The sequence below is a fragment of the Dicentrarchus labrax genome, unplaced genomic scaffold, assembly GCF_905237075.1.
Source record: "Dicentrarchus labrax unplaced genomic scaffold, dlabrax2021, whole genome shotgun sequence".
Lineage (NCBI taxonomy): Eukaryota > Metazoa > Chordata > Actinopteri > Moronidae > Dicentrarchus > Dicentrarchus labrax.
Genome location: NW_026136717.1, coordinates 1,807,221 through 1,830,207, shown reverse-complemented (window position 1 = coordinate 1,830,207; position 22,987 = coordinate 1,807,221). Strand labels below are relative to the sequence as shown.

At 38.4% G+C, this 22,987-nt stretch overlaps 1 protein-coding gene across 3 annotated transcripts; it reads left to right on the top strand.

The window, feature by feature from the left end:
• The first annotated feature begins 671 nt into the window (after nt 1-671).
• Nucleotides 672-22,926, top strand: si:ch73-40a2.1 (tyrosine-protein kinase receptor TYRO3). Of its 3 annotated transcripts, none has more exons than XM_051429590.1 (15): nt 684-921; nt 2,578-2,639; nt 3,986-4,451; nt 6,202-6,357; nt 7,710-8,042; nt 9,430-9,616; nt 11,799-11,890; nt 13,181-13,294; nt 15,093-15,173; nt 15,259-15,351; nt 17,446-17,567; nt 19,412-19,521; nt 19,769-19,928; nt 20,777-20,913; nt 21,744-22,926. In XM_051429590.1, the coding sequence occupies exons 1-15, from the start codon at nt 816-818 to the stop codon at nt 22,069-22,071; spliced, it is 2,547 nt and encodes an 848-aa protein (XP_051285550.1). In that variant the 5' UTR covers nt 684-815; the 3' UTR covers nt 22,072-22,926. The 3 variants fall into 3 exon arrangements, with proteins under 3 accessions (XP_051285551.1, XP_051285550.1, XP_051285549.1); XM_051429589.1 differs by having other exon boundaries at nt 685-921; nt 3,833-4,451; XM_051429591.1 differs by lacking the exon at nt 20,777-20,913 and having other exon boundaries at nt 672-921; nt 3,833-4,451; nt 21,744-21,871.
• The last annotated feature ends 61 nt before the right edge of the window (nt 22,927-22,987 follow it).

Here is a 22,987-nt window from a genome sequence, read left to right as displayed (position 1 = left end):
ACTCAACAATCAACTATCTTTCTTGGCTCTGATTGGTTGTTTTCATTCATGTGTGACAGATTATTGCAAATTCCATTAGGAGCACTAGGAGGAGTCAGAGGAACCCAAAGTTTTCACAGATTATCTGTCTCACGTACTGCTGTCAGGATATAGTGAAGGTTTCAGTGAACATGACAGAAAGTTATTTTTGTAAAAGTGACCTACTGCAGCTTTAAAATCAGACTGTTTCATAACCAGTTATTTTTTAACTATTATTTTAACTATTTTGATGATCAATTAATGGTTTTGAGGTTTTTTTTTAAAGATGTCCAAATTCTCTGATTTCCGTTTCTTAAATGTAAATATTTTCTGCTTTCTTAAGTCCTCTGTGACAGTAAACTGAATATCTATGGGTTGTGGCCAAAACAAGACATTTGAGGCCCAATTTTCTGACATTATAGGGACCAAACAACTAAACAATTAATCAAGAAAATGATCGACAGATTAATGGATAGTAAAAAATAAGAGCCCTTTCACTTATTATAGTTGTATTTTTGTTGTTTGGTGTTTTGTATATACTCTGTTTTGTTCTGAAGTATGTAAGTAAGGAGCAGCAGCACCAGTAGCAGCACATAAATACAGGAACTGAGCTGGTCCAAAGAGCTGGGCGTATATTTACAGAGGAGGAAGGCTCATTTCAGTGCTCTTATTACAGCATTCCTCTGAGCCAAATAATTAGTAAGACGTAACACAGTGACCCTCTGAGGAACTGGCTGACAGGCTGGATGTGACAACTGACAGCAGTGGATTAATCAGACTTCTAACAAGCTGAAGACATGGCTGTGTGTAACTCTACACTGTGCTTGGTCTGGCCTACTTCAATCCTATTGTGTATGTGGCTGTGGAAGGCCAGCTGTGACGTACAATTTAAAGCAGAGGAGGGTGAGTGATCAGTTGTTTTACATTCAGGATGGGAAAAACATTAATATTCCAGTTCATGTGTGAAACTTTAACAACTCCAGGCCAAGTGCATTAGAAGGGGATTGTCAGGAAGTGTTCCAGAAAAAGATAGGACCATTCTCTGATATATATATATATATATATATATATATATATATATATATATATATATATAAAGTAATTCCCCCCTGGGATTATTAAAGTATTTCTGATTCTGATATAATACAATATTTTTTTTTAGAAATGATTTGCCATGAATTTATTTTTTTGTTCTCTCTGAAGAGTTTTATGTTCTTTAAGACTTTCATCATGTTTGTAATCAAATATTATGTTCGATACAATATTAAGAGTGATTTTATGTTGTAGAATAGTAGCATGTACGCAAGGATGGCAACAACAGTGTACAAATACAAGGAGGGAGGGAAGGAAGGAAGGAAGGAAGTATTGCTGCAATCAAAATGATTAAAACAGTAAAATATATCCCAACATTTTTTTTGCTGCGTTATAACTATTGATACTAGTACTACTATTGAACTATTGATTGTTGTTTATATTTTGAGCTTTTCATACACTCCTAAAAACAAGAAGGTCTGGGGACCCCACATTGAGAGGATTGAACCAAACAAATATATTTTTCAGATAGGCTAGTTGACATGTATACGGTATACAATGTTTCAATGATGACCTTCTTTTACATAAAATATACACATATTTTCATCCCTGCAGGTGCTGTTAGAGCCAAATGCCTTGCATACTTTTATACACCTACACATAAACACACACTGCCAACACTGTCCCAGTATAGACACATATACGGTACAGTGTCATCTTTTCTAACACAAAATCTACACACGTTTTCATTCCTGCACATTACTCTAATAATAAGGTAAGTATGAACATCACAACTGCGCTGCTGGTTCTAATGAATATGAAAACAATTAACATAACTGCATAACAGCACAGAAAATAAGAAAGACCTACAAAACTATTCATTTTTGAATTCACAAGAACATGTTTGGGAGGATTAAGATAATAATCATTAATAAATTAAGATATGTTGTTAAGATTTACACGGCTTCTGTCTCTTAACTGTTCTGAAAAGACCCAACTATTTTCTGAGTAAATCTATATTTGACCTCAACACTCTCATTTATAATAATAATAATAATAATAATAATAATAATAATAATAATAATAATAATAATAATATTTTATTTATAGAGCACATTTCGAGGAACTCAAAGACACTTCACATACCTTAAAATACAGACATAGCTGAAACATTCTCAGAAGATTTCCATGTTGTGAGAACAAATATAATCTGCTGAACTCAACAAAAACATTTTTAGATTTAATTTAGAGAGAGGAAGTGATTTCAGACACCACCCTGATAAAGAGAAGATAGCTGAACACACTTGGGACACTGGGAACTTTGATTACTGGATGAAGAGCAGTCTCAGTGACACAGCGTGATACAATGTATTGTTACAACCTTAATCTGTACAGTGCAACTTTTCTCTGCTGCTGGAAATGAGCTGCTGTTGTGTTTCTGTTTCTCTGTTCTGTTAAAGAAGAAATTGTCTAACATATACAAAGTCCAGCGTGATTCAATAGAGTGACTTGCTCTTCTTTGTTTAGAGGAGATTTACCATTCTGACAAACAGACTACACTGGGATGGAATTCTGAACCCCTCAGAGAAGTAAGTTTGTGTGACGGGACCTAATTGTGAATACTAACATGTGTTCTTGTATTTATTCACTAAGTCTTTTAACTGTTTTTGGAGCACAGAGCAAAAAGGGGCGGTGCTTAGGAAGGAGCTTGTAACTATATAACCTTGTACATTATTAAAATATGATTTAGGAGTGCACATTTAAGCGTAACATTAGGCTACTGAAATCGCAATATGGTCAATTGAAGTTGCAATTTTTTGGAAAAGGTTAATGTACTGTAATGTAAAAGTACTATACATATCAACCATATTATGATTCATTAATTTCTTCACTTGACATTTTCAACCAATTTAAAATAGCACTGACCACATTTTTATCCACAGTATGGATTTTGGAAAGCTGAGATTTATGTATAGTTTTGTGTGTAACTGGTTATGAAACAGTCTGAATTTAAAGCTGCAGTAGATAACTTTATGAAAATAAGTTCTTGTCATATTTGCTGAATATTTAAAAAAAAAATCAGGTTCCTCTGGCTCCTCCTTGTGCTCCTAATTGCATTTGCAAAAATCCACCGGGCCTGAATGAAAACAACCAATCAGCGTTAAGAAAGGCATAAAGACACTTTGAGTCCCAATGGTACGAAAGCCTGTGTATTTCACACCCTGGGAATAAACTCAACAATTAACTATCTTTCTTGGCTCTGATTGGTTGTTTTTGTTCAGGCCCGGTGGATTCTTGCAAATACCATTAGAAGCACTCGAACACTTGATTTTATAACATATTATCTGTCTGATGTGCTACTGTCAGGATATAGTGAAAGTTTCAGTAAATGTAACAAAACATATTTTTTTTTAAAAATGACCTACTGATGGCTCTATAAACAAACAACACCACCATTTAATAGTTATTCTTAATGACCTGGTTGGATTAGAATGAAAGAGACGCTGGAAACGCTACCGCTTTTGTTCATAGGGGCCACCGGAATCAACACAACATGAAAGTTCCTTGTAGCCTCTCACAACTCCCTGTAAATGAATAATTAGAATAGTCTTGCAGTTTGAATAACAACTCAGCTGGCCAATATGCAATTTAATGATCCTGTGACATATACCCTATTACATTTACTCTCAGAGGTTGGTGAGTCTCATCAAGGGGATTTGCATGGACCTGTAGTTCTGCCCTGCAGCTTTTTACTGGTGTTCTCTTGTTTCTTGTCTCCCAGTGGAGTGAAATCCGGCTCAGAGTGGGTACACAGGGTTCAGTTCCTGTGCTCCAAGCTTGTGGAAGACGCACAATGAGAACTATTTTAAGCAAGTGGATGGAGCGTAAAGACGCCCACAATCTACTGATGGATGTTGCTTTTGCCCAAGAACAGGAGCCTGAATCTGGTCAGCTCAGCCCACTACAAGTTCACCTTTTTGACTCAGACGAACCCATCACAAGATTTCAGGATGGTAGGAAAGTCCTGGACCTCCAGACCTCCAACCCGATTCCTACCTCAGTCCATGGTTCACCAGCCAGCTACCTGAACCGCAGTTTGGCTCTGAGCCTGGGCTTGGTCCGGCAAAGAGGCTTCCAGCTCGCCTTCTCCTACTCTGGAACATGTGTGCTGGTATCATCCATCAGGCTGTACTATAGGAAGTGCCCTGACATCGTGGCTCACCTGGCTTTGTTCAAGGGGACGGGGGCCGGCTCGGGTCCCCTGTCAGGTTCCTGCGTGAGCGGAGCTGTGGAGGTTTCTCGGCCTGTCAGTGAGTGTAATGTGAATGGAGTATGGGTTCCACTGCAGGGGGCGTGTACCTGTGAACCTGGGCATCAAGTCATGGGTGAAACCTGTCAAGGTACGGAGATTGGATGAATTTACAGTTATTTCAGATTCTTCATACATCTGTTTTATTTATATTTATTCAGCATTAAACAATATATATTTCTATTAAATTAATCTTTAGACTTTAGTCACAAGCTATATATTCTGACTCAACAATCAGTACCAGAATACAAGCGGATGCACATTTTCGTTTTTAAAGTTACAATTATGAGAGAAAAGTAAGAATTTAGATTTCAAAGTAGTGATTCTTGACCGTCAATCTTTTTTCTGAGGATTTTGGCTTTAACTTTCATTCATCATTTAGTTTTTTTTTACATGGCCCAGATTGTCTTGGCGATTTATAGCCATTGTAGGTAAAATAAATAATTACACAGGGAGGGGGGTTCTTACTAATTCTTACAATTAGTAATTAATATTAAGTCACAGAAGTCACTAAAATGTAAAATAAAATAAAATAAAATAACATTTTCTCATAAAATTGTGACTTTAACTAAGAGAATATAATTATTTTCTAGCAAATGTACAACTTTTATCTTGGAATACTACCCGACTCCACTGGTGCTTTTCGTTTAACCTACAATGGCTCTAATACACCGTCTATCTTCCATACCTATTTGAATGTTTACTTGTATATTCCCAAAGTACTTTACTATCATGTATGTTCTTTTTTTCTTAGATTTCTTTAATTGAAATTAATTAACAAATACTAATAAACAGATACGTTGAGAAAAGTCAAACTTATATGGCAACAAACTTAAATAAAATTTGGGATTAGATTTGAGTTTCTAAACTTCAGTTTAGGCTTTAAGTTTGTCCATCTTAGAATTTTTACTTCTGTTAACTCAAATTACAGTAACTTTTATATAATCACAGCTCACACAAAGCTAAAGTAACTCAAATCTGCGTGCTTTATCAACTGGAAATTCTTGTCTTACAATTTATTGTGTCAGGTTTTGATCCTCATGATTCCCCTATGGGTCAAGTGCCTTACGCAATATGGTGCAGGAAGAGAGACTTATCTGAGACACACAAACAGACACATACTGTAACAGCCTCCCTCTTTTTTTCCTTTTTAGAAAAAATACCCTAGATTATGTACATATTTTATTTTCTGAAATGAGGGACAAGGGTATTCAATATTTTTTATTTAATTATTGTTTTCCTTTTTTTGTTGCAATTCCTAACATGTTTAAAAGTTTGTATTAAAATATTCAGTTTGCTCTACAATTAATACAATCTGGTTTCCATATATACCGCCACAGGCGACTCAACGATTTTATCTTTGCCCAGAGTTTCAGCAACCGCTAGCTGCTACAAATAGCTGGTACTTTGTGGAGGAAAGCGGTAGAACTAGACAGATCACAGTTTTGTCATGGCATTGATGCAAACCTATTGGTAAAATAGTCTTGGAGTTTTTTGGATCTATGTAGATTGCAAGTCTTTTCTTATTTCATTAGTTTCACATCCCTTTTCCAATAAGATATATTCACAGTTTCACATTTTCTAGCCTAGCAACACTGTGTAGTAACCAGCCTTCATTCAGCCTACCTCAGCTCCACCCACGCTCCAACTTTTTTCCCATTATTGGATTAGAAACAGACCAAAACAATTGGCCAACTTTGCAAGACCCTGCCACCAGTGGGACAAATAGTGATAATGAACTGAAAATCTTATATTTAAAATAAAAGCTTTTACAAACACCACCAGTATCAATGTCGGGAAAGAAACAATCACAGTTTCTATTTCTATTTCTATTTCATCAGCATGTTTGATCGGTTACTACAAACCAGCCAGTAAGAATGGAGGATGTCGGTTGTGCCCACCGAACAGCAGGACACATGGGGAGGGATCAGAGAGGTGTGACTGTCTGCACGGTTTCAGCCGCCTGCCAACCGACCCTGATGACCTCGGCTGCACCAGTAAGAAACACTGAGTAGGATTATAGAAAATAAACAGACATCATACTATTCTAAAACTTCTGTATGGGATTAGACATTAACGCTGCAGTAGGTAATGTTACAGGCCTCAAGCATGCGTTACCCGTAGGCAGGTATAGTATCCTGTTTTGTGAAGGAAAAGCAGAGACAGGAGACGTTACTTGTTACGTTACTCAGCAGGCTGTTCTCTGTTTTTTTTATTTAACAGAATCTTTCTTTTTCACTTCATTTAAACCATCCTAGTGTTTGGTTCACAACAATCTTCCTCAAAACACATTTCCCAATTTACATTACATCAAGCTTTAAGGTTCATATACTAACCCACTGGACTGACATTTTACAAATGTACAAAATGACTGCTGAATAAAACAGAAATCAAATTTAAACTCCTAATTTGTACCATTGTTCACCAACAGTGACTGCTATTTAGGTCCAACACCACATTTACAGTAGCATTAATACTTTTAAGCCCAAGCTGTTCACATTTTTTACTAAATTCTTAAACACAAAGTATACATAACAATAACAGGCCATCATTACAAAAATACCTTTGCCCTTTTTAACTTTACCAAAATATTTGATCTATATATATTCAGTATTATCCTGGTAACATGACTTAGATGAACGACTTAACAACTTTACACAACTGTACTTCACAAAGCTTTGACAAAACAAATAGAAGACAGAGGGTATGTCAAGGAGCAGGGACCAGAAATGAAAGAAGTATTAAGAGTAAGGACGCCATGTTGTTTACCTTTTTTTCACGGCAGCTAGCAAGATTTCATTGCAGGAAAACTCAGTTTCTTAGCTGAGCAAACTACTGTTTTACACATCAAACGTTGTCAAAACAACATAATGAAGGTTTTAAAGTCCTTATAAATGCTTTGTGACAAGATATGAAACACTACCATGTCCTGTAAAGATTCATTAACATTTGACCTTTTTCACTGGCTAATACACAAAACATTTTAACAGTTGTGACTATACATTTGTAGGCGTCACAGTAACAGTAAGTAAAAAACATTTTTGTCATATTTGCTGAAACAAAATGAATTGTCAACTTTGGTCAACTGGTAGTAACTGTGGCAGACAGGAATGGACACATTACAGAAAAATCAACGCAGCAGGGTTTTTGTTTTCTTTGATTAAAGCAGGATCTGGCTCCATCAGTGTCGTGCATTTCTGCTATCTGCAATTTGATGAGTATGTATTTATTGAAAAACTGATTGATGATACAGGCTGTCTACCTTCCCCCTGCATACCTTCATCTAATTTGATTTTAGGATTTTGCTATGTCTAAGCATGTTTTTTCTTTCCTGTCATGTCCTCCACAGAGCCGCCCTCTGCCCCTGTGAATCTAACAGCCCATCATCACAATGACTCTGTGCTGATTTTGATGTGGGACCCTCCTCATGACTGGGGAGGCAGACAGGAAGTGGTGTATCGTGCCAAGTGTGAGAAGAAAACGGCGTCTGGCAGTCAGTGGGGGTCATGCGGGAATGATGTGGTCATCCTGCCAGACTCAGCAGGGCTGACCAACACATCAGTCAGCATCACAGGACTGAATCCACAGTGTGACTACAGACTGTCAGTGCATGCCTGGAATGATGTATCCACCCTGCAGGGGGCGCCACATTTATCCACTGCCACTGTTACTATTCATAGATGTATGTAAGGTTGGCTAGATGATGTAAATTTGATGAATTACATCTCCTCAACAGGAAAGAGCTGGGTTTTAAGGGGTTCATAGCTTGCTTATTTAAAGAAAAATGATATATTTAAAGAGTTGAACTTAAGAATAAAACCTTACCTTTACTAAATTCAGTATACTCAGGGGGTTTTGCTGCTACAGCATCTCTTGGTCTGGTATGGCCAGTAGCTAATGGTGGCTAATGTTAGCTTAAGTTATCAAACTTTAGATCGATATTACAGTGCAACTGATATTACTGAGTCAATTTGCTGACTTTAGAACACCCCTACCTAGAGCTAGTGTTTGCTTTGTCCCTTCTGGGCTACTGTAGAAACATGGTAGTGCAACATGCCAGACAGAAGAGAACCCTCTCCCTCTGTAGATATGAACAGCTCATTCTAAGCTAACAAAAACATAGAGGTTCTTTTTTTCAGGTGGTCATACAGTAATTAATGCAAAATGATGAATATTATATTCCATTTCTGACAATAGATCCTCCTAAATGTTACACACTGGATCTTTAAATAATGTTAGCTGTATTCACCTCAAAAAAATGTCCTGTTGTTCAGTGGTTCTGCTGCAACAATGATTAGCTGTGATAAGTTAATAATCAGAGCAAAATATTTTCCTTACAGTTTTGGGTCAGATTCCTGTTTTAACATGAAGAGAAGTTTTTGGTTTAGAAGCGATTCCTGTGGTGATATTCACGCTGGCTGCAAAAACACCAGCATAGTGACTGAAAAAATGGTAGGCGGTAGCTTCTTAGGACCAATCAGAGCAGACTGGACTTTTTGGAAGGGCTGCCTTAAAGAGACAGGAGCTAAAACGGAGCAATTTAGACAGAGGATGAAAAGAGGTGCTGCAGCTATGGACAGTATAAGAAAAATAATGTGTTTTTTGAACATTAAAACATATAAAACTATTCACAAAATAAAAGTATGAACTCCTTTAAAGGCACACTTAGCACAGTTGAATTTTAGTGTAGTTTAAAGCTACATTAGTTGATTTTTTTAGCCCCTTGGGGGCAACAGAGCAAGCTATAAACACACAATAGACACTATGAAGTTGTTATAGTGAATGTCAAACAAGCAAGCAGTTTCCTATTTACGCATCCAGCAGACACGGAGCAACATTAGTGCTCATTTAGTCCTGTTTGTGTCCACCTGACAAATAAGTTTAATATTCATTCTCCTTTTAGCTCTAGCTTGGTTTCATAAATATTGAATAGTGCAGCTTTAAGATTTTGGTAAAACTGGGTACAAAAACAGAATCAGGAAGTGCATCTGTAAAGTTAATAGAATGCCAAGAGTACTGTTTTTTGTGTTAATTTCTTAGCAACATGAACCACTTCTGTTTTATTACAGGGAAAGTTCCTCCTATGGTGATCACTGTGACCCTGGGCCAAAACCTCTCAGAGCCTGAAATAACACCAGCTCCTCAGCACCAGAGCCGGCTCTCCATATGGCTGACTATTGGGGTTTTGTTTGTCAGCTTGCTGCTCATGGCTGTAATCCCAATCGCTGTGTGTTACCTGCGCCGCACCAAACTCAGGTACAGGGAGCTTCCCTTTCTGCTTCTTTGGCTTATACTTTAAAATTACAGTTAGTGAATTTATGTGGTAATTTATTTGGTGGTAGTATTTATTTATTTATGTGGTAATGCTGAGCTCTCATTGTCTCATTGTTCTCCCATCAATCCCATCAATACTCAAAATAAGTACATCATCTAGTGTATCTTGATAAAATTTCCAATTTTCTATAATTTAGATAATATCACATATTGATATATAATGTAGTTTAAGTAATGGGTGGGAATATCCCAAGACGAAAACCTTTGAGCTCAGAGTGGTGAGAGAATTAGCTATTAGCGGTCTGGTCAGAGCTCTGGATTTAAATATGTCGATGAATACTTTACACAGAAACTACTGTGTGTTTATGGCTGTTTAAAGAATATTGAAAATGTTAGTCAGGCTCTATAATCAAAGCTGTTTGATTTGCCTCCAGGGTTTCAGTGTGTGACTTTGTGATAGCTGATAGACAAGTCATTGTTTTGCAAGTCCCTTAACTTAAAGTTAACTTTAAGTTAAGTTGTTGAGTCCTACCTTCATCAAATGTAAAGCCATTTAAACAGCATGTAAAGACATATTAAATTAACATTAATCATGATTGCTTTATTTTTATTTGTTAAAACAAATGTGAGTTGAATTTAATCATAAAAACGTTGTGCTACATTGCATTTGAATAGCTTATAACACTTACTTTGGTGTTTTGCCTTAATTAGATTCAAGATTAAAGATTCAAGATTCAAAAAGCTTTATTCATCCTGAGGGAAATTACTGTGCAACAGTTTCAATACTAAGGTGGGAAAGTAGTACAGGGTTAGAGTAAAAATAAGCTAACGTTAAATAAAATAAATAATAAAATAAAGGCTAACATAAAAAAAACAAGTAACTAAATGTGACAAAATGCAACAAAAATTGCAGTTAAATATATTATATACAATAAACAACAATACGCACTGTGCAGTTTAGCAGCATAAATTGAAATAAAATAAGTACAAACTAAATAAGTGATAAGGAGATTAGGAGAGGGGGGATAAACCCGCCACAGTTGAGACCATGCAGCCAAGTGGCATTTGTTTAAACTATTCAGCCTCCAAGGCCCTCCCTAGCATGTAATACAATAAACCATAGACATATATAAAGATGGACACATGAAACCAATACTACTATATCGCCCCCTGGTGGCTGACTGCAGTATAGGTCTTAAAGCCTGCTGCCTCCATCGTCACTGGAATTTCATATAAGTGCCACATACAAATTTCCCACTAAAAAGTGCAGGCATCCTTGATTGTTTGTAGGAAATCTCACCATTGTTTGCTCTTATTATCACTTTTGCAATAATAACAAGGGGAGCTGCACTAACTGTGGACTGGAAAACAGCAGCATGCTGGGAAAACCAGGGAGGGTGGTGGCAAAAACAATTTTGCTCGGAGGGACAAAAAGATAAAAGTTAGTCAATAAGAGGGTTTTATTTGGAATTTGATATTTCTGACTTCTGAAATATTGAAATTTTAATTTCTGACTGGTTCCCTCCAAGAGTATTATCAGAACACAATAGTGGCATACAGCAATGCAAGCTGCTGCCTAATGTAAGTATGTTTAATAGATCTTCTTCCACCAATTATCAAGGTTTTACTACAAAATTTAAATGTTCAATTCAATTCAATTTTATTTGTATAGCGCCAATTCATAACAGAAGTTATCTCAGGACACTTTTCAAATAGAGCAGGTGTAGACCGAACTCCTTATAACATTATTTACAGAGACCCAACAGTACCACCATGAGCAAGACCTTGGAGACAAGGGCAAGGAAACACTGCCTATTAAAAGGCAGAAACCTGAAACAGATCCTTCGGCTCTAGGTGGGTGGTCGTCTGTGTCAACCAGTTGGGGTGAGAGAGAGAGAGAGAGAGAGAGAGAGAGAGAGAGAGAGAGAGAGACAGAAGACAGACAGTTCAGCTGCCAGCTGTTGTGGGGACATCAGATTAAAAAATATCATGTTTTTCCAGGGGAAAATATATTTTTCAGGTTGTTTACAATTATTTTCGAATGACTGGAAACTGAAAATTTTATATTTTCAGATATGCATGGGAATCCTCCTAAAAAGTTTAAACATAAGCTGACAGCTATTAAACTAACCGATAATTATATAAAATGATCAATTCTCTGCAGGCCTGACCAGGAAGTAGAGTTGGTGCCAGTGGACCCTGTATTTTCCTACCGACGTCTGCAGGAGATGGAGGCTGGGCCCCCGCAGGCCAACAGTAAGTGTCCTAAATAGTAGTAGGTTAATGCTGTGACATTTTTTTTGTTTTTCATCTCTGACACAATGTCTCTTTACTCACACCAAACGAGCGATGTTTTCTTCCTGTGTGCTGGTGTTGAGTAACATCAGTGTCAGGACATTCTAGAAATATTTAACTTTCAAAGTAAGGGCAATTCTTAAATGGAATTTTTTTTTTTTCCATCTGCCTTCTACGGTGGCCGACAAGGGCAAACAAGCTGCAAACGGCAAAACACAGGAATGATGCAAATCCACAAACACACATAAAACACATAAAAACAAATGCAACAGAAAAACGCAGCAACAGAAAAATGCTGCAATCACAGAACCGGAGCAGAAGCACAAACTAACAAACCCACAAAACAAATGCAACAAAAAAATGCTGCAAATTCACTCGACAAAACTGAAGTAAAAATTATATTATTATAAAAATATAATATAATTATTAAAGGATTATAAAAATATATAATATTTTATTTTATTTTTTATAATATTATATTATATTATATTATAATATTAAATCATATTAATACTTAATATGATTTGATATGATGGATGATATAATATTATTATATTATAAAAGATTACGGCCAAGTGTTTAAAAAAGACATAAAGGAAAACTTACCTTTTTACTCTCCTCTCCAAAACTTAACCAACTTTCTTCTTCTTCTTCTTCTTCTTCTTCTTCTTCTTCTTCTTCTTCTTCTTCTTCATGTCCTTCGGGCCTGGTCCCAGAGGAAAGGTCCATCCCCAGGTCGGGTCCCCCTAGTGGCCTGGCGCACTTCAGTTTTGTCAAGTGAATTTGCAGCGTTTATCTCTTGGAGTTGTTTTGGGGTTTTGTGTGTTTTTGTAATTTGCAGCATTTTTTTTGTTTTGTGCTTCTGCTCCGGTTCTGTGATTGCAGCATTTTTCTGTTGCTGCATTTTTCTGTTGCATTTGTTTTATGTGTTTGTGTGTTTTTGGGTTTGCATCATTCCCGTGTTTGAAGCGTTTTGCCGTTTGCGGCCACCGTAGCCTTCTTCATTTATTAATGACCTGAATGAGTGGATTTAAAAAACTTCAACTGTTGTGAATATGTGCACTTACATATATTCAGATGTTTTTGCATTTAATTAATGACAAAGACACATATAATATTATAATAATAATATAAAGTAACTATATGGGGTACCTAGGCCTTTCCTTCATGTGGGTATTTGAGGAAGAACAGCCTCTGCTAAAAGGTTAAGCCTGTTTAATGTGAATCCTTTGATTTCCTGATGTGTTTCAGTGGGGGAAGGTGTGGTCCAGTTGCTGGAGGGGCTCAGTGGCAGGCTGCTGGCCAGTCTTAAAGAGGTCCTTGTGGAGAGAGACAAGCTCACCCTGGGCAAGGAGCTTGGCAGAGGTCAACTCATGATTCCTCATCAACAATTATTCTGTCTTAGCCTCACAACGCAGGACCACCAACCTAATTTTGATAAAGCACCCAGGGGTTACTTTTATATTTGAGCATTCTGCAGTCCAGTGCCAATGCAAGAAGCAGTACGCCCTTAATGAAGCAAAGCAGAAGTAAGGATGTGGATGTTGGCATGGTGGATGGGAATGTAGTGCATTTGAATGTAATGCCAGAGAGCAGCACTTCATGTACCATCTCCATGCTTTTAAAAATCTTTCCCAAAATGTAAGTGTTTCTGTTGCCCAATCCTCTGTCTGAATGCCACTTGTGATTTGTGTCCACATGAGCAGCCTCATTTCTTATTGCGTACTGCCACCTCCTGGTTTTGAGTGCATGGAAACAACAAAACTCACATTGAAGAAAACATGAATGCTTATAGTCCTGTTTGGAACATAGCGATAGTGGTCCTCCTGTGGTCAAAATGAATATTAGAACAACAAACATTTGAAATGATCCAAAATGTTTTGACTTGCCTTTCAGGGCTGTCACAGGTGAAAAGAAACGGTTTTAACTTAAAACTTAAAAATTAAGTTTGACTCTGCCTCTGATTTGGCAAGTGTTTGCTGCCTTCGTTGTATTGGTTGGTTAGATTTTGTCATAAGGAGTGATTTTTTATGAAAAATGGGCTAAGAATGTCCTTGTTGAAATGCATAAAAAACGGCAGAAGAAGTGGAGTTAGGGTTGGGTTCTGAATATGGGCACTGGCACCTTTTTTTTGGCCAATTCAGGCACTGACCTGATCTTAACCATACCTTAACTGTGGTTCCTTTGTCATAACCATGGTATTTTCCCTAACCATACTGCTATGCAACATACTATAGAATGAAACTATAGAAAGAAGTGATTTAGGAAACTATAGAACAAAATCTGGTGATTTGCATAATTGTCCAATATCAGTGTTCTGTCAACTGATAAAGTTCCTTGCTGGACTTAATTTCTCAAGCTGAAGGAAATGTCATTAGTTATAACATAGACCAAGTTTTTGGTCATTAACCAAAGTATTCGACAAACTGAAATTTTGATCTAATGATGGCGCTAGATGAAAATGAAAAGGGGATCACCAAAATTATAACAATTCATCCCATAGGGAATATAACTCGGTATCAAGTTTAATGGCAATCTATCCAATAGTGGTGGAGACATTTCACTGTAGACCACAAATGTCACCAGATACATCACCTGGGAACCCTAACCAAAATTTTGTCCCAATCAATCAAGTAAATATAGAAATGTCACTGGATGAGTAAAAACTTTGATCTGTTCGTTGCACTTGTCAGGTAATCAACAAAGTCTTTAGGATTTGTCCTCTAGAAACCACGAATGACCACATATTGGCCTGGACACTTCGTCCAAGTGTTGCTGTGGTACTAGTGTGGACCAGAGTTGTGGAGAGATTGGCATTGCTATCCCCTAGAGCCATGCAGAACCATGGCTAGAACTGAACTTGTGAGATGCTTTCAGGTTTTTCAATGCTAGAACCAGGTGCAAAAATATATTTCTTTTAATGATATGATAATACAGTATAACCCATGAGTCCGCAGGTTTACCACATTAGTTAATTTCTTTAGCTATACTACACCCTAGTACACCATCAACAAGGTTATTGATAGATAAAATCAGAGGCCAGACTTCAGGGCATTGAAAACCATTGTTTCATCAATCAAATTCAATCATTATTTAAAACATATTCTAGTTAAAAGTAAAGTGAGAGTAGAGTGATAAAATTAGTTTTTGCTCTGTTCTGCAGGAGAGTTTGGCTCAGTCTATGAAGGGGTCTATACATCAGACGAAGGTGTGGACATCAAGGTAGCTGTGAAGACCATGAGAGGTTTGTACTGAAACTCAAAACCTTGATCAGAACTCTGCTCTGCTACTTCTTATTTTTGTCATTTTTCTATGTTCCATGCACCTAGTTGGAATCCACAGCCAGGAAGACTTGCATGAGTTTTTGAGAGAGGCAGAGATCATGAAAAACTTTGATCACGAAAATGTGGTCAGACTAGTCGGTAAGACATACTACCTAATTCGCTACTCGAATGCTTAACTGTCCAATGAAATGTTTAGGACATAACATAATAATGTTTTCTGTGTCTTTGGCTGTCTGCAGTATCCCAGAATCCATTGCATGCTGGTCACTTGTTTAGTTTTGGAGTGGGTTGGCATATGTATTGAGAGAAGAGGTTGATTCTGACTTGTTTGTTGGTCATGTTTTTCAAAGGAGGTGTGCACCTGAAATTCAATTCAAATCAATTCAATTTTATTTTAGAGCGATAATTCATAACAGATGTTATCTCAGGACACTTTTCAAATAGAGCAGGTCTAGTCCTTATAACATTATTTATAGAGACCCAACAATTCCCACCATGAGCAAGCACTTAGCAATGGTGGCAAGGAAAAACTTCCTTTTAAGAGGCAGAAACCTTGGACAATCCCCTCGGCTCTTGGTGGGTGGTTGTCTGCCTCGACCAGTTGGGGTGAGAGAGAGAGAGAGAGAGAGAGAGAGAGAGAGAGAGAGAGAGAGAGAGAGAGAAAGGTGCACAGCAACAACAGTAGCAACAACTACACTAATAGTAGTGACTGGTGATGAAGAAAATAATGACAACGACGACAACAACAATGGCGGACAATGAGCAGTGCTTATAGTCATAATAGTATCTGTAGTAATAATAATATTAATAATAATAATAACAATAATATCAGTGATATTAGCAAAAGGAGTCAAGCAGGACCATGGCAGGAGGCTCCACCAGGATTCATGAGAACCTGCAAGACGAGAAAGCACAAGAACTCCGGGGAAGAAGTGAAGTTAGTAACATGCATTAAAGGGGAACTTCGGCAGATTTTTACCCGAGTCTTAGAGTACTGTCGAAAGGAAAAACAACGACCAAAACCGGTGCTAGCAAACTGGAGTTCCTGCAGCTAATGGCCAGAGCTCCCACTTAGTTATAATACACTTTTTGGGGGCATATCCTAAAGAGTGCCTTTTGCTCCTCTTAACAGACACAAAATGCAATTAAAATGTCTGTGCAACATGATCAGGGCCCTTACGTGACAACAACATGTGTTTTCAACTCATACATTGTGCAGAAACCATTTAAATTCAAAGTTTACAAGTACTGTCACCTACCTGTTTTTCCATCGCTCGCTTCACTGAAAGCCCAGAAGAGTCGATCATGGAGGTCATGCCTTAGCGACGAAAACTTGAAGTTTGTTTCCCCCTCAAAAATGTCAATGTCTTCACACACTACGCTCCGATCTGCACACTACAACTTCCTGCAACAACTGAATTAGCACGGGACTTCAGCGCGAGTCTCGTGATCGACTCTTCTGGGCTTTCGGTGAAGCGGGCGATAGAAAAACAGGTAGGTGTCAGTACTTGTAAACTTTGAATTTAAACGGTTTCTGCACAATGTATGACTTGAAAACGCATGTTGTTGTCATGTAAGGGCATTGTTTTTCCTATCGACAGTACTCATGACATCTAGTGATCAAGACTCGGGTAAAAATCTGCCGAAGTTTCCCTTGAATGGAACATGAATGTGTGCAGAAAGAGAGAGAGAGGAAGAGAGGAGCTCAGGGCATCATGGGAAAACCCCTGATAGTCTAGGCCTAGAGCAGCATAACTAAGGGATGGTTCAGGACTCACCTGAGCTCAAAGTGGGGGTAATCCATACAGACTAGCAAACCGAAGCCTAAGGTAAAAGTGGATGAAAGCTGCAGAGACAATTTGCAGTGGGCTGTTGATTTGCAGTGGGAATTGCAGTACTATCAGTGCAGTCAGTTGATTCAACAGCAATATCAAAAGACCTGCTTGATTCCACAGCATATATTCAAGCTGACCTAAACTTAAATGTTCATTTACTACCTTTCAGAGCTTTCAACCACATCTTTTGGTCTTCATTTAGCAAATACAGATGGTACAGGTGTCTTCACATGATCTAAATGTGGACCTTCGTATGTGATAACAGGCGGTTGTATGCAGGGGGACATAGCAACCCCTTTCTCTGTTCAATGATGATCTCTGATGTCCAATATGAATGTCCTCCTTGATCTACTGCAGCAGCAACCTAATGAAAGATGTGTATTTGTTTGTCCTGCAGGGGTCACTTTACAGAGGGAGCAGGACTCTCCTCTGCCTGTTCCCCTGGTCATCTTGCCCTACATGAAACACGGAGACCTGCGACGCTTCCTCATTGCTACACGCTATGGCGATATTCCTATGGTAAGATGCAGTCAGCACATGCATGTACATAAATGGGGGAATGTGAGCACATGTTTACCATGACACACTGACATTTGACTCCCATAGAGAATTGATTCTAGAGTGAATTCTCTCATGACAAACAGCATAAAGAACAATTCCGTTTATTACAACTGTGGCCATCCTTTCTATTGGTTATAATTACACTGTACTCAAGTAATTGCTAAAAGTAAGTCCAACAGGGCAAGAAACACGAATGGTCGGACAACCAGAGAGCTTGTAAACAAGGTATCTGTGCAACTACTGGATCCATAGAGGAAGAATCCAAATGTTTTAGTGACCTCTACATTTTCTTTTGCATTTTATGGCCACTGTAGTTTCTCCTACACACTTGGAAGGCTGAGGTGTATTCAAATCGTTGCAATCTAGATGCCACCAAATCCTGCACACTTTAAATATCAAAATCATGATATTTACTGAGCACATTTATGCTCCTCAGAAGATGAACCTTTTTCATTTTAGACTCTCCCATTGTCTCCATAGCCCTCAGGACAAAGATATCTCATAATCAGAGTCATTGGCAGATTGCATTGAAAGATTCTGAGCACACACTGATGGTAAGGCTCAGAGACTAGCAAAAGAGTTCAAGCCAGGACAGACAGTTTTACGGCTGATCAGACACCAACAAAATATTGCACTGCAGTTTATTATGCTATCAAACAGTGTTTTACAACTCTGTGAAGTCATCATGCTGACAGCCATCAGGGATGTGCGCTTGCATGTATTTGGTCAAACAAAATGCCTTGTAAAAATGCTGTAGCTATGTATGTGAACCCCTGTAGTGCTAACGCCGTGGCCTCATCCAAATGAATGAGGAGGCAGTGCTTCCAAAGCAAACACTTGTCTCTGTCAGTAATGTTAGCTAATGTGAACATCTTTTAAAAGGGAAAAAGTAACAGCTGAAAAGATGAAGTTTGATGAAGTAGCATGGGATCATGGCAGTTGTTGTCTTCACCCCCATTGTTGTCATTGCAGTCAGCTTCTCCCAGTTAGGATTCCTTCAGTATTCATGGTTCAGGAGGTTTCTACCATGAGCCCAATTATCCACAGAGGTCTCCTCCTCTCCAAAACAAACAGACCCGCTGATTAAAACCACTAAAAACACTGAATAAAGCAGTTCCACCTTAAAAATTACTGCTTCTCCTAAGCTAAGGGCAACAGCGTAAGAGAAACAGGAGGGGCTGCGAGCCGAGCTGCTGCTAAGGTTAGCTCAGCTTGTTTCTCTGATAACTTAAGATCCAGACATCCAATAACTTAAATCCTTCATCTTGTTTGTTTGTAAAAAGCACCAAGATCTAAACAGTGGATGGTAAAAATATGCACCAAGGGGATATGACGCCAGTGACAGGCGACCGGTGAAACACAGCGTTACCTGAATAAAATGACAGATTTCTCTGAGTTTGAACAATGTTGGAAACATTTGGGATAATGTAAGTACACAACTCAATTACATATAGAACAGAGTTTATATAGTTTAATGACTCAAAATAATAAAATGGCCAGCACAGTGGATCAGTGGTCAACACAGCAAGAGGGTCCTGGGTAGGAATTGGTCCCCAGACACTGTTTATTGGCTGCCAACTGCTCCAGATTCTTCTTTTTAAAACAGAAAAATGAGAAATGATCTTATCTGTATTGGCATGAGAAGCAGGTAATTATCGGTTATTAGCTGAAAAAAATCCATATCGACTGTCCCCTGCCTCTCCTGTCTGTCTCTCTACTGTCCTGTCAATAAAGCAAAATGCAAAAAAACCCAACTCAATTATTAGAAGACAGAATATACAAATTTCAACCTTCTCTTCCAGTTTGTGCCTCATCAGAGTCTCCTGCGCTTCATGATTGACATTGCAGCAGGGATGGACTATCTGAGCTCGCAAGGGTTCCTGCACAGAGACCTGGCCGCACGCAACTGCATGTGAGTCCATCAGAGGGAGACACTGGGGGCGGTGGCTTGAAATCAAGGACTCCTTGTTCATATAAGACTGTGTCTCTGTCCTCTGTCTTATTGGTATTCAGCCATGGCTCGTATCTGGGGAAGGAAGCTGCATAAAATTTCTATAAAGCACACTGAGGGCCACAGAGGAGATGGTTATATAAAAACTTACTCTGACTCCAGAGAGTGTTGCCATACCTGTGCTGATTTATATATTTTTAATCCACAGGCTGGGTGATGACCTCAGGGTGTGTGTGGCTGATTTCGGCTTGTCCAAGAAAATCTACAGCAGCAATTATTATCGTCAGAAAGTAGCTATCCGTGTGCCAATCAAGTGGATGGCCATGGAGAGCCTGTCTGAGTCAGTCTACACCGCCAAAAGTGACGTGGTAAGTTTAGTGTGGAACATCAAGACAGTCACATGATAAATTCAATTCAATTCAATTCAATTTTATTTGTATAGCGCCAATTCATAACAGAAGTTATCTCAGGACACTTTTCAAATAGATCAGGTCTAGACCGAACTCTTTAAAACATTAATTACAGAGACCCAACAGTACCACCATGAGCAAGCACATGGCGACAAGGGCAAGGAAAAACTGCCTGTTAAATGGCAGAAACCTAGGACAGATCCTACGGCTCTAGGTGGGTGGTCGTCTGTCTCGACCAGTTGGGGTGAGAGAGAGAGAGAGAGAGAGAGAGAGAGAGAGAGAGAGAGAGAGAGAGAGAGAGCGAGAGACAGACAGACAGACAGGTGCACAGCAACAACAGTATTGGCAATCGCAATCTAGCAGGACCATGGCAGGAGGCTCCACCAGGATCGATAAGAACCTGCGAGACGATAAAGTAAATAGTATTGGTCCAAGTAAAGAACCTTGTGGAACTCCATGACTAACTGTAGTATTTATTGAAGATTCATCGTTAACATGTACAAACTGCGAGCGATCTGATAAATATGACTTAAACCAGCTTAGTGCCGTTCCTTTAATGCCAATTTGATGCTCAAATCTCTGTAAAAGAATATCATGGTCAATGGTGTCAAATGCAGCACTAAGATCTAATAATACAAGTACAGAGACAAGTCCATTGTCAGAAGCAATCAGAAGGTCATTATTAACTTTAACCAGAGCTGTCTCTGTAAACAGTATACAGCTTTTAAAGTTGAGATTAGATTCTAATTTCTTTATTTACTGAGGGTCTGAATTTCTACTATGTTATCTTGCCCCTGTCCTTTCAGTGGTCGTTTGGGGTGACCATGTGGGAGATTGTGTCCCGGGGAAGGACCCCCTATCCTGGAGTTCACAACCATGAGCTGCTGGACCTGCTGCTGTCCGGACACAGGCTCAAACCACCTGAGGACTGTGACCAGGAACTGTGAGTTCCTGTGCTTGTTCAGGGACATTTCTCATTCTGTATTTTGATGAGAGAATATTCTTTTGCCTTACCTCTTCCACTCTGCACTGTCTTTCAGAGGCTGCAGCGGGCTTTATTATGAAGCTAGAGTGACTGCTGGTATAATTTATCATATAAAACTAGAAGATTTAACTCATCCATTGGTACAAACCATGTCATGCTAGCATGGAAGGGGGCTAAATAATGCTCCAAAGGTAGGCAAAATTTTAGTGATGGAAAAACTGGCATGGCCATTTTGAAAGGGATCCCTTGACCTCTGACCTCAAGATATCTGAATGAAAATGCGTTCTATGGGTCTCTCCTCCTTTGCCCACTCTATGCTAATCCCATGCAGTTGTTGGGCAAAAAGCAGTATTTTGCATGTTGAATAAAATGTGTTATTTTTTTTTACTTAATGTATTTGAATATTTCTGCCTACTGGGGTCCATAAACAGTACTGGAAATCTGAGATACATATTTCATGCCACCCCTGCATAAGTCAGTGCCCCATTTGTGCCCTCCTGTCCAAAGAGCCTGGAAACGCCCTTGCTCCAATAAAAGTTAAGCAAGCCTCGGTCAGAACCTTTGTCAACTATGTCCTTTCCATAGCTTAGATATGCTATGTGCTAGGCTAGTCTATGTTGAGAGGACATTTTCACATTTTGAAGCTGGTTACTTTGGTTAAAACACTCACAACTCATAGATATATGAAACCTTTAACAATGGGTCACGCTTTGTTTTAAGCCATTGCTATAGGGAATATTCTTTTGCATCAACCTCACCCTGCCTCCTCCATCTCACCCCAAACACAGTTATGAAGTCATGCGGAGCTGCTGGGACAAGGATTCGGCCCGCAGGCCCGGCTTCAGGGAACTGTGTGAGACACTGAAAGGTCTTCTGTCGGAGCTGCCGGTTCTGGAGGCCAGCCAGGAGGCCAGCTACATCAACCTAGGCCTGGAGGTTGCTGCTGCAGCTGCAGCTGCCTCTCAGGATCCACAGACAGACTCTGGGGGAAGATGGGAAAATGTCTACCTGCCCTCTCCCGTGGGTGCTGCTGCAGCCAGAGATGAGGATGTGGAAGTAGATGGCTATCTTAAGTATATAACTGACTCAACAGATAAAGGGAATGACAATCACTAAAAATAATTTACAATATGTAATTCTGTATTAAAGTGAACATGAACTGTGTGTGTGACAGAGACAGAAATGTTGTATGTGTGTATAGAATTCTGTCTTTTGATGTCATAATTATGATGATTATGCAGTAAGTCAAAATGATCTAATAATTTTCATTCAAAAGATCAACATTTTAATTTACCATCTCATAATTAAGACTTATTATCTAATAATTGTAACATTAATTTAGACCTAACAGTATTTTGTGTCATTCCTAACATTCAGTTTTTTTTTTTTTTCTGGCACCAATGGTCGTTTATGAAACTATTGTTGCATTCTTGAGCCTGTAAATGCTGACTTCCAGGGCTTTAGCTTTGACAGCAATATGGATGAAATTCACAGTGCGGTAAGAACATTATCAAATGTGGGGTTTGTGTCTGAAAGTTGTATAATTATACTGGATCATGACTAATTCTAATAGTAAGATATTGTGACAGTTTCCATGTGTTTTTTTAGAAAAGCCCAACAAAATCTGTTGCAAAGTGAGATTTAGACTATAAAAGTACATATATTTAATTTTTAATGATGAGTTTTCATCTAGAAAAACACAAAAACTTTACTTGATGGCACAAGTTTAACTTTTTACATGTGATTTTAAATATTAACAATGCAGTTGCTTGAAAAAAATTAATAATTAATAACATTTACCGTGAAACGGTATATTCTGTTATCTGAATGCAGGCTTGTGTATATTCAATTCAATTCAATTCAATTGAAATGGGCTTTATTGGCATGGGAGACAGACGTTTACATTGCTAAAGCAAGTGTAAAATATATATATATATACAGATTAGTAAGACAAATAAAAATAAAATATTATGTCGTGTTTGTAAACTGTTTTCTTTATACTAAACTACAAATCCCAGCACTTCTCTAATTC

Excerpts from the sequence above, each read along its gene's own strand:
- si:ch73-40a2.1 (XM_051429589.1), top strand. The coding sequence starts at position 816 with ATGGCTGTGTGTAACTCTACACTGTGCTTGGTCTGGCCTACTTCAATC. Across the intron at positions 922-2,577 it reads ACAATTTAAAGCAGAGGAGG|AGGAGATTTACCATTCTGAC; the intron begins GTGAGTGATCAG and ends TTCTTTGTTTAG. Across the intron at positions 11,891-13,180 it reads TGGGCCCCCGCAGGCCAACA|TGGGGGAAGGTGTGGTCCAG; the intron begins GTAAGTGTCCTA and ends GATGTGTTTCAG.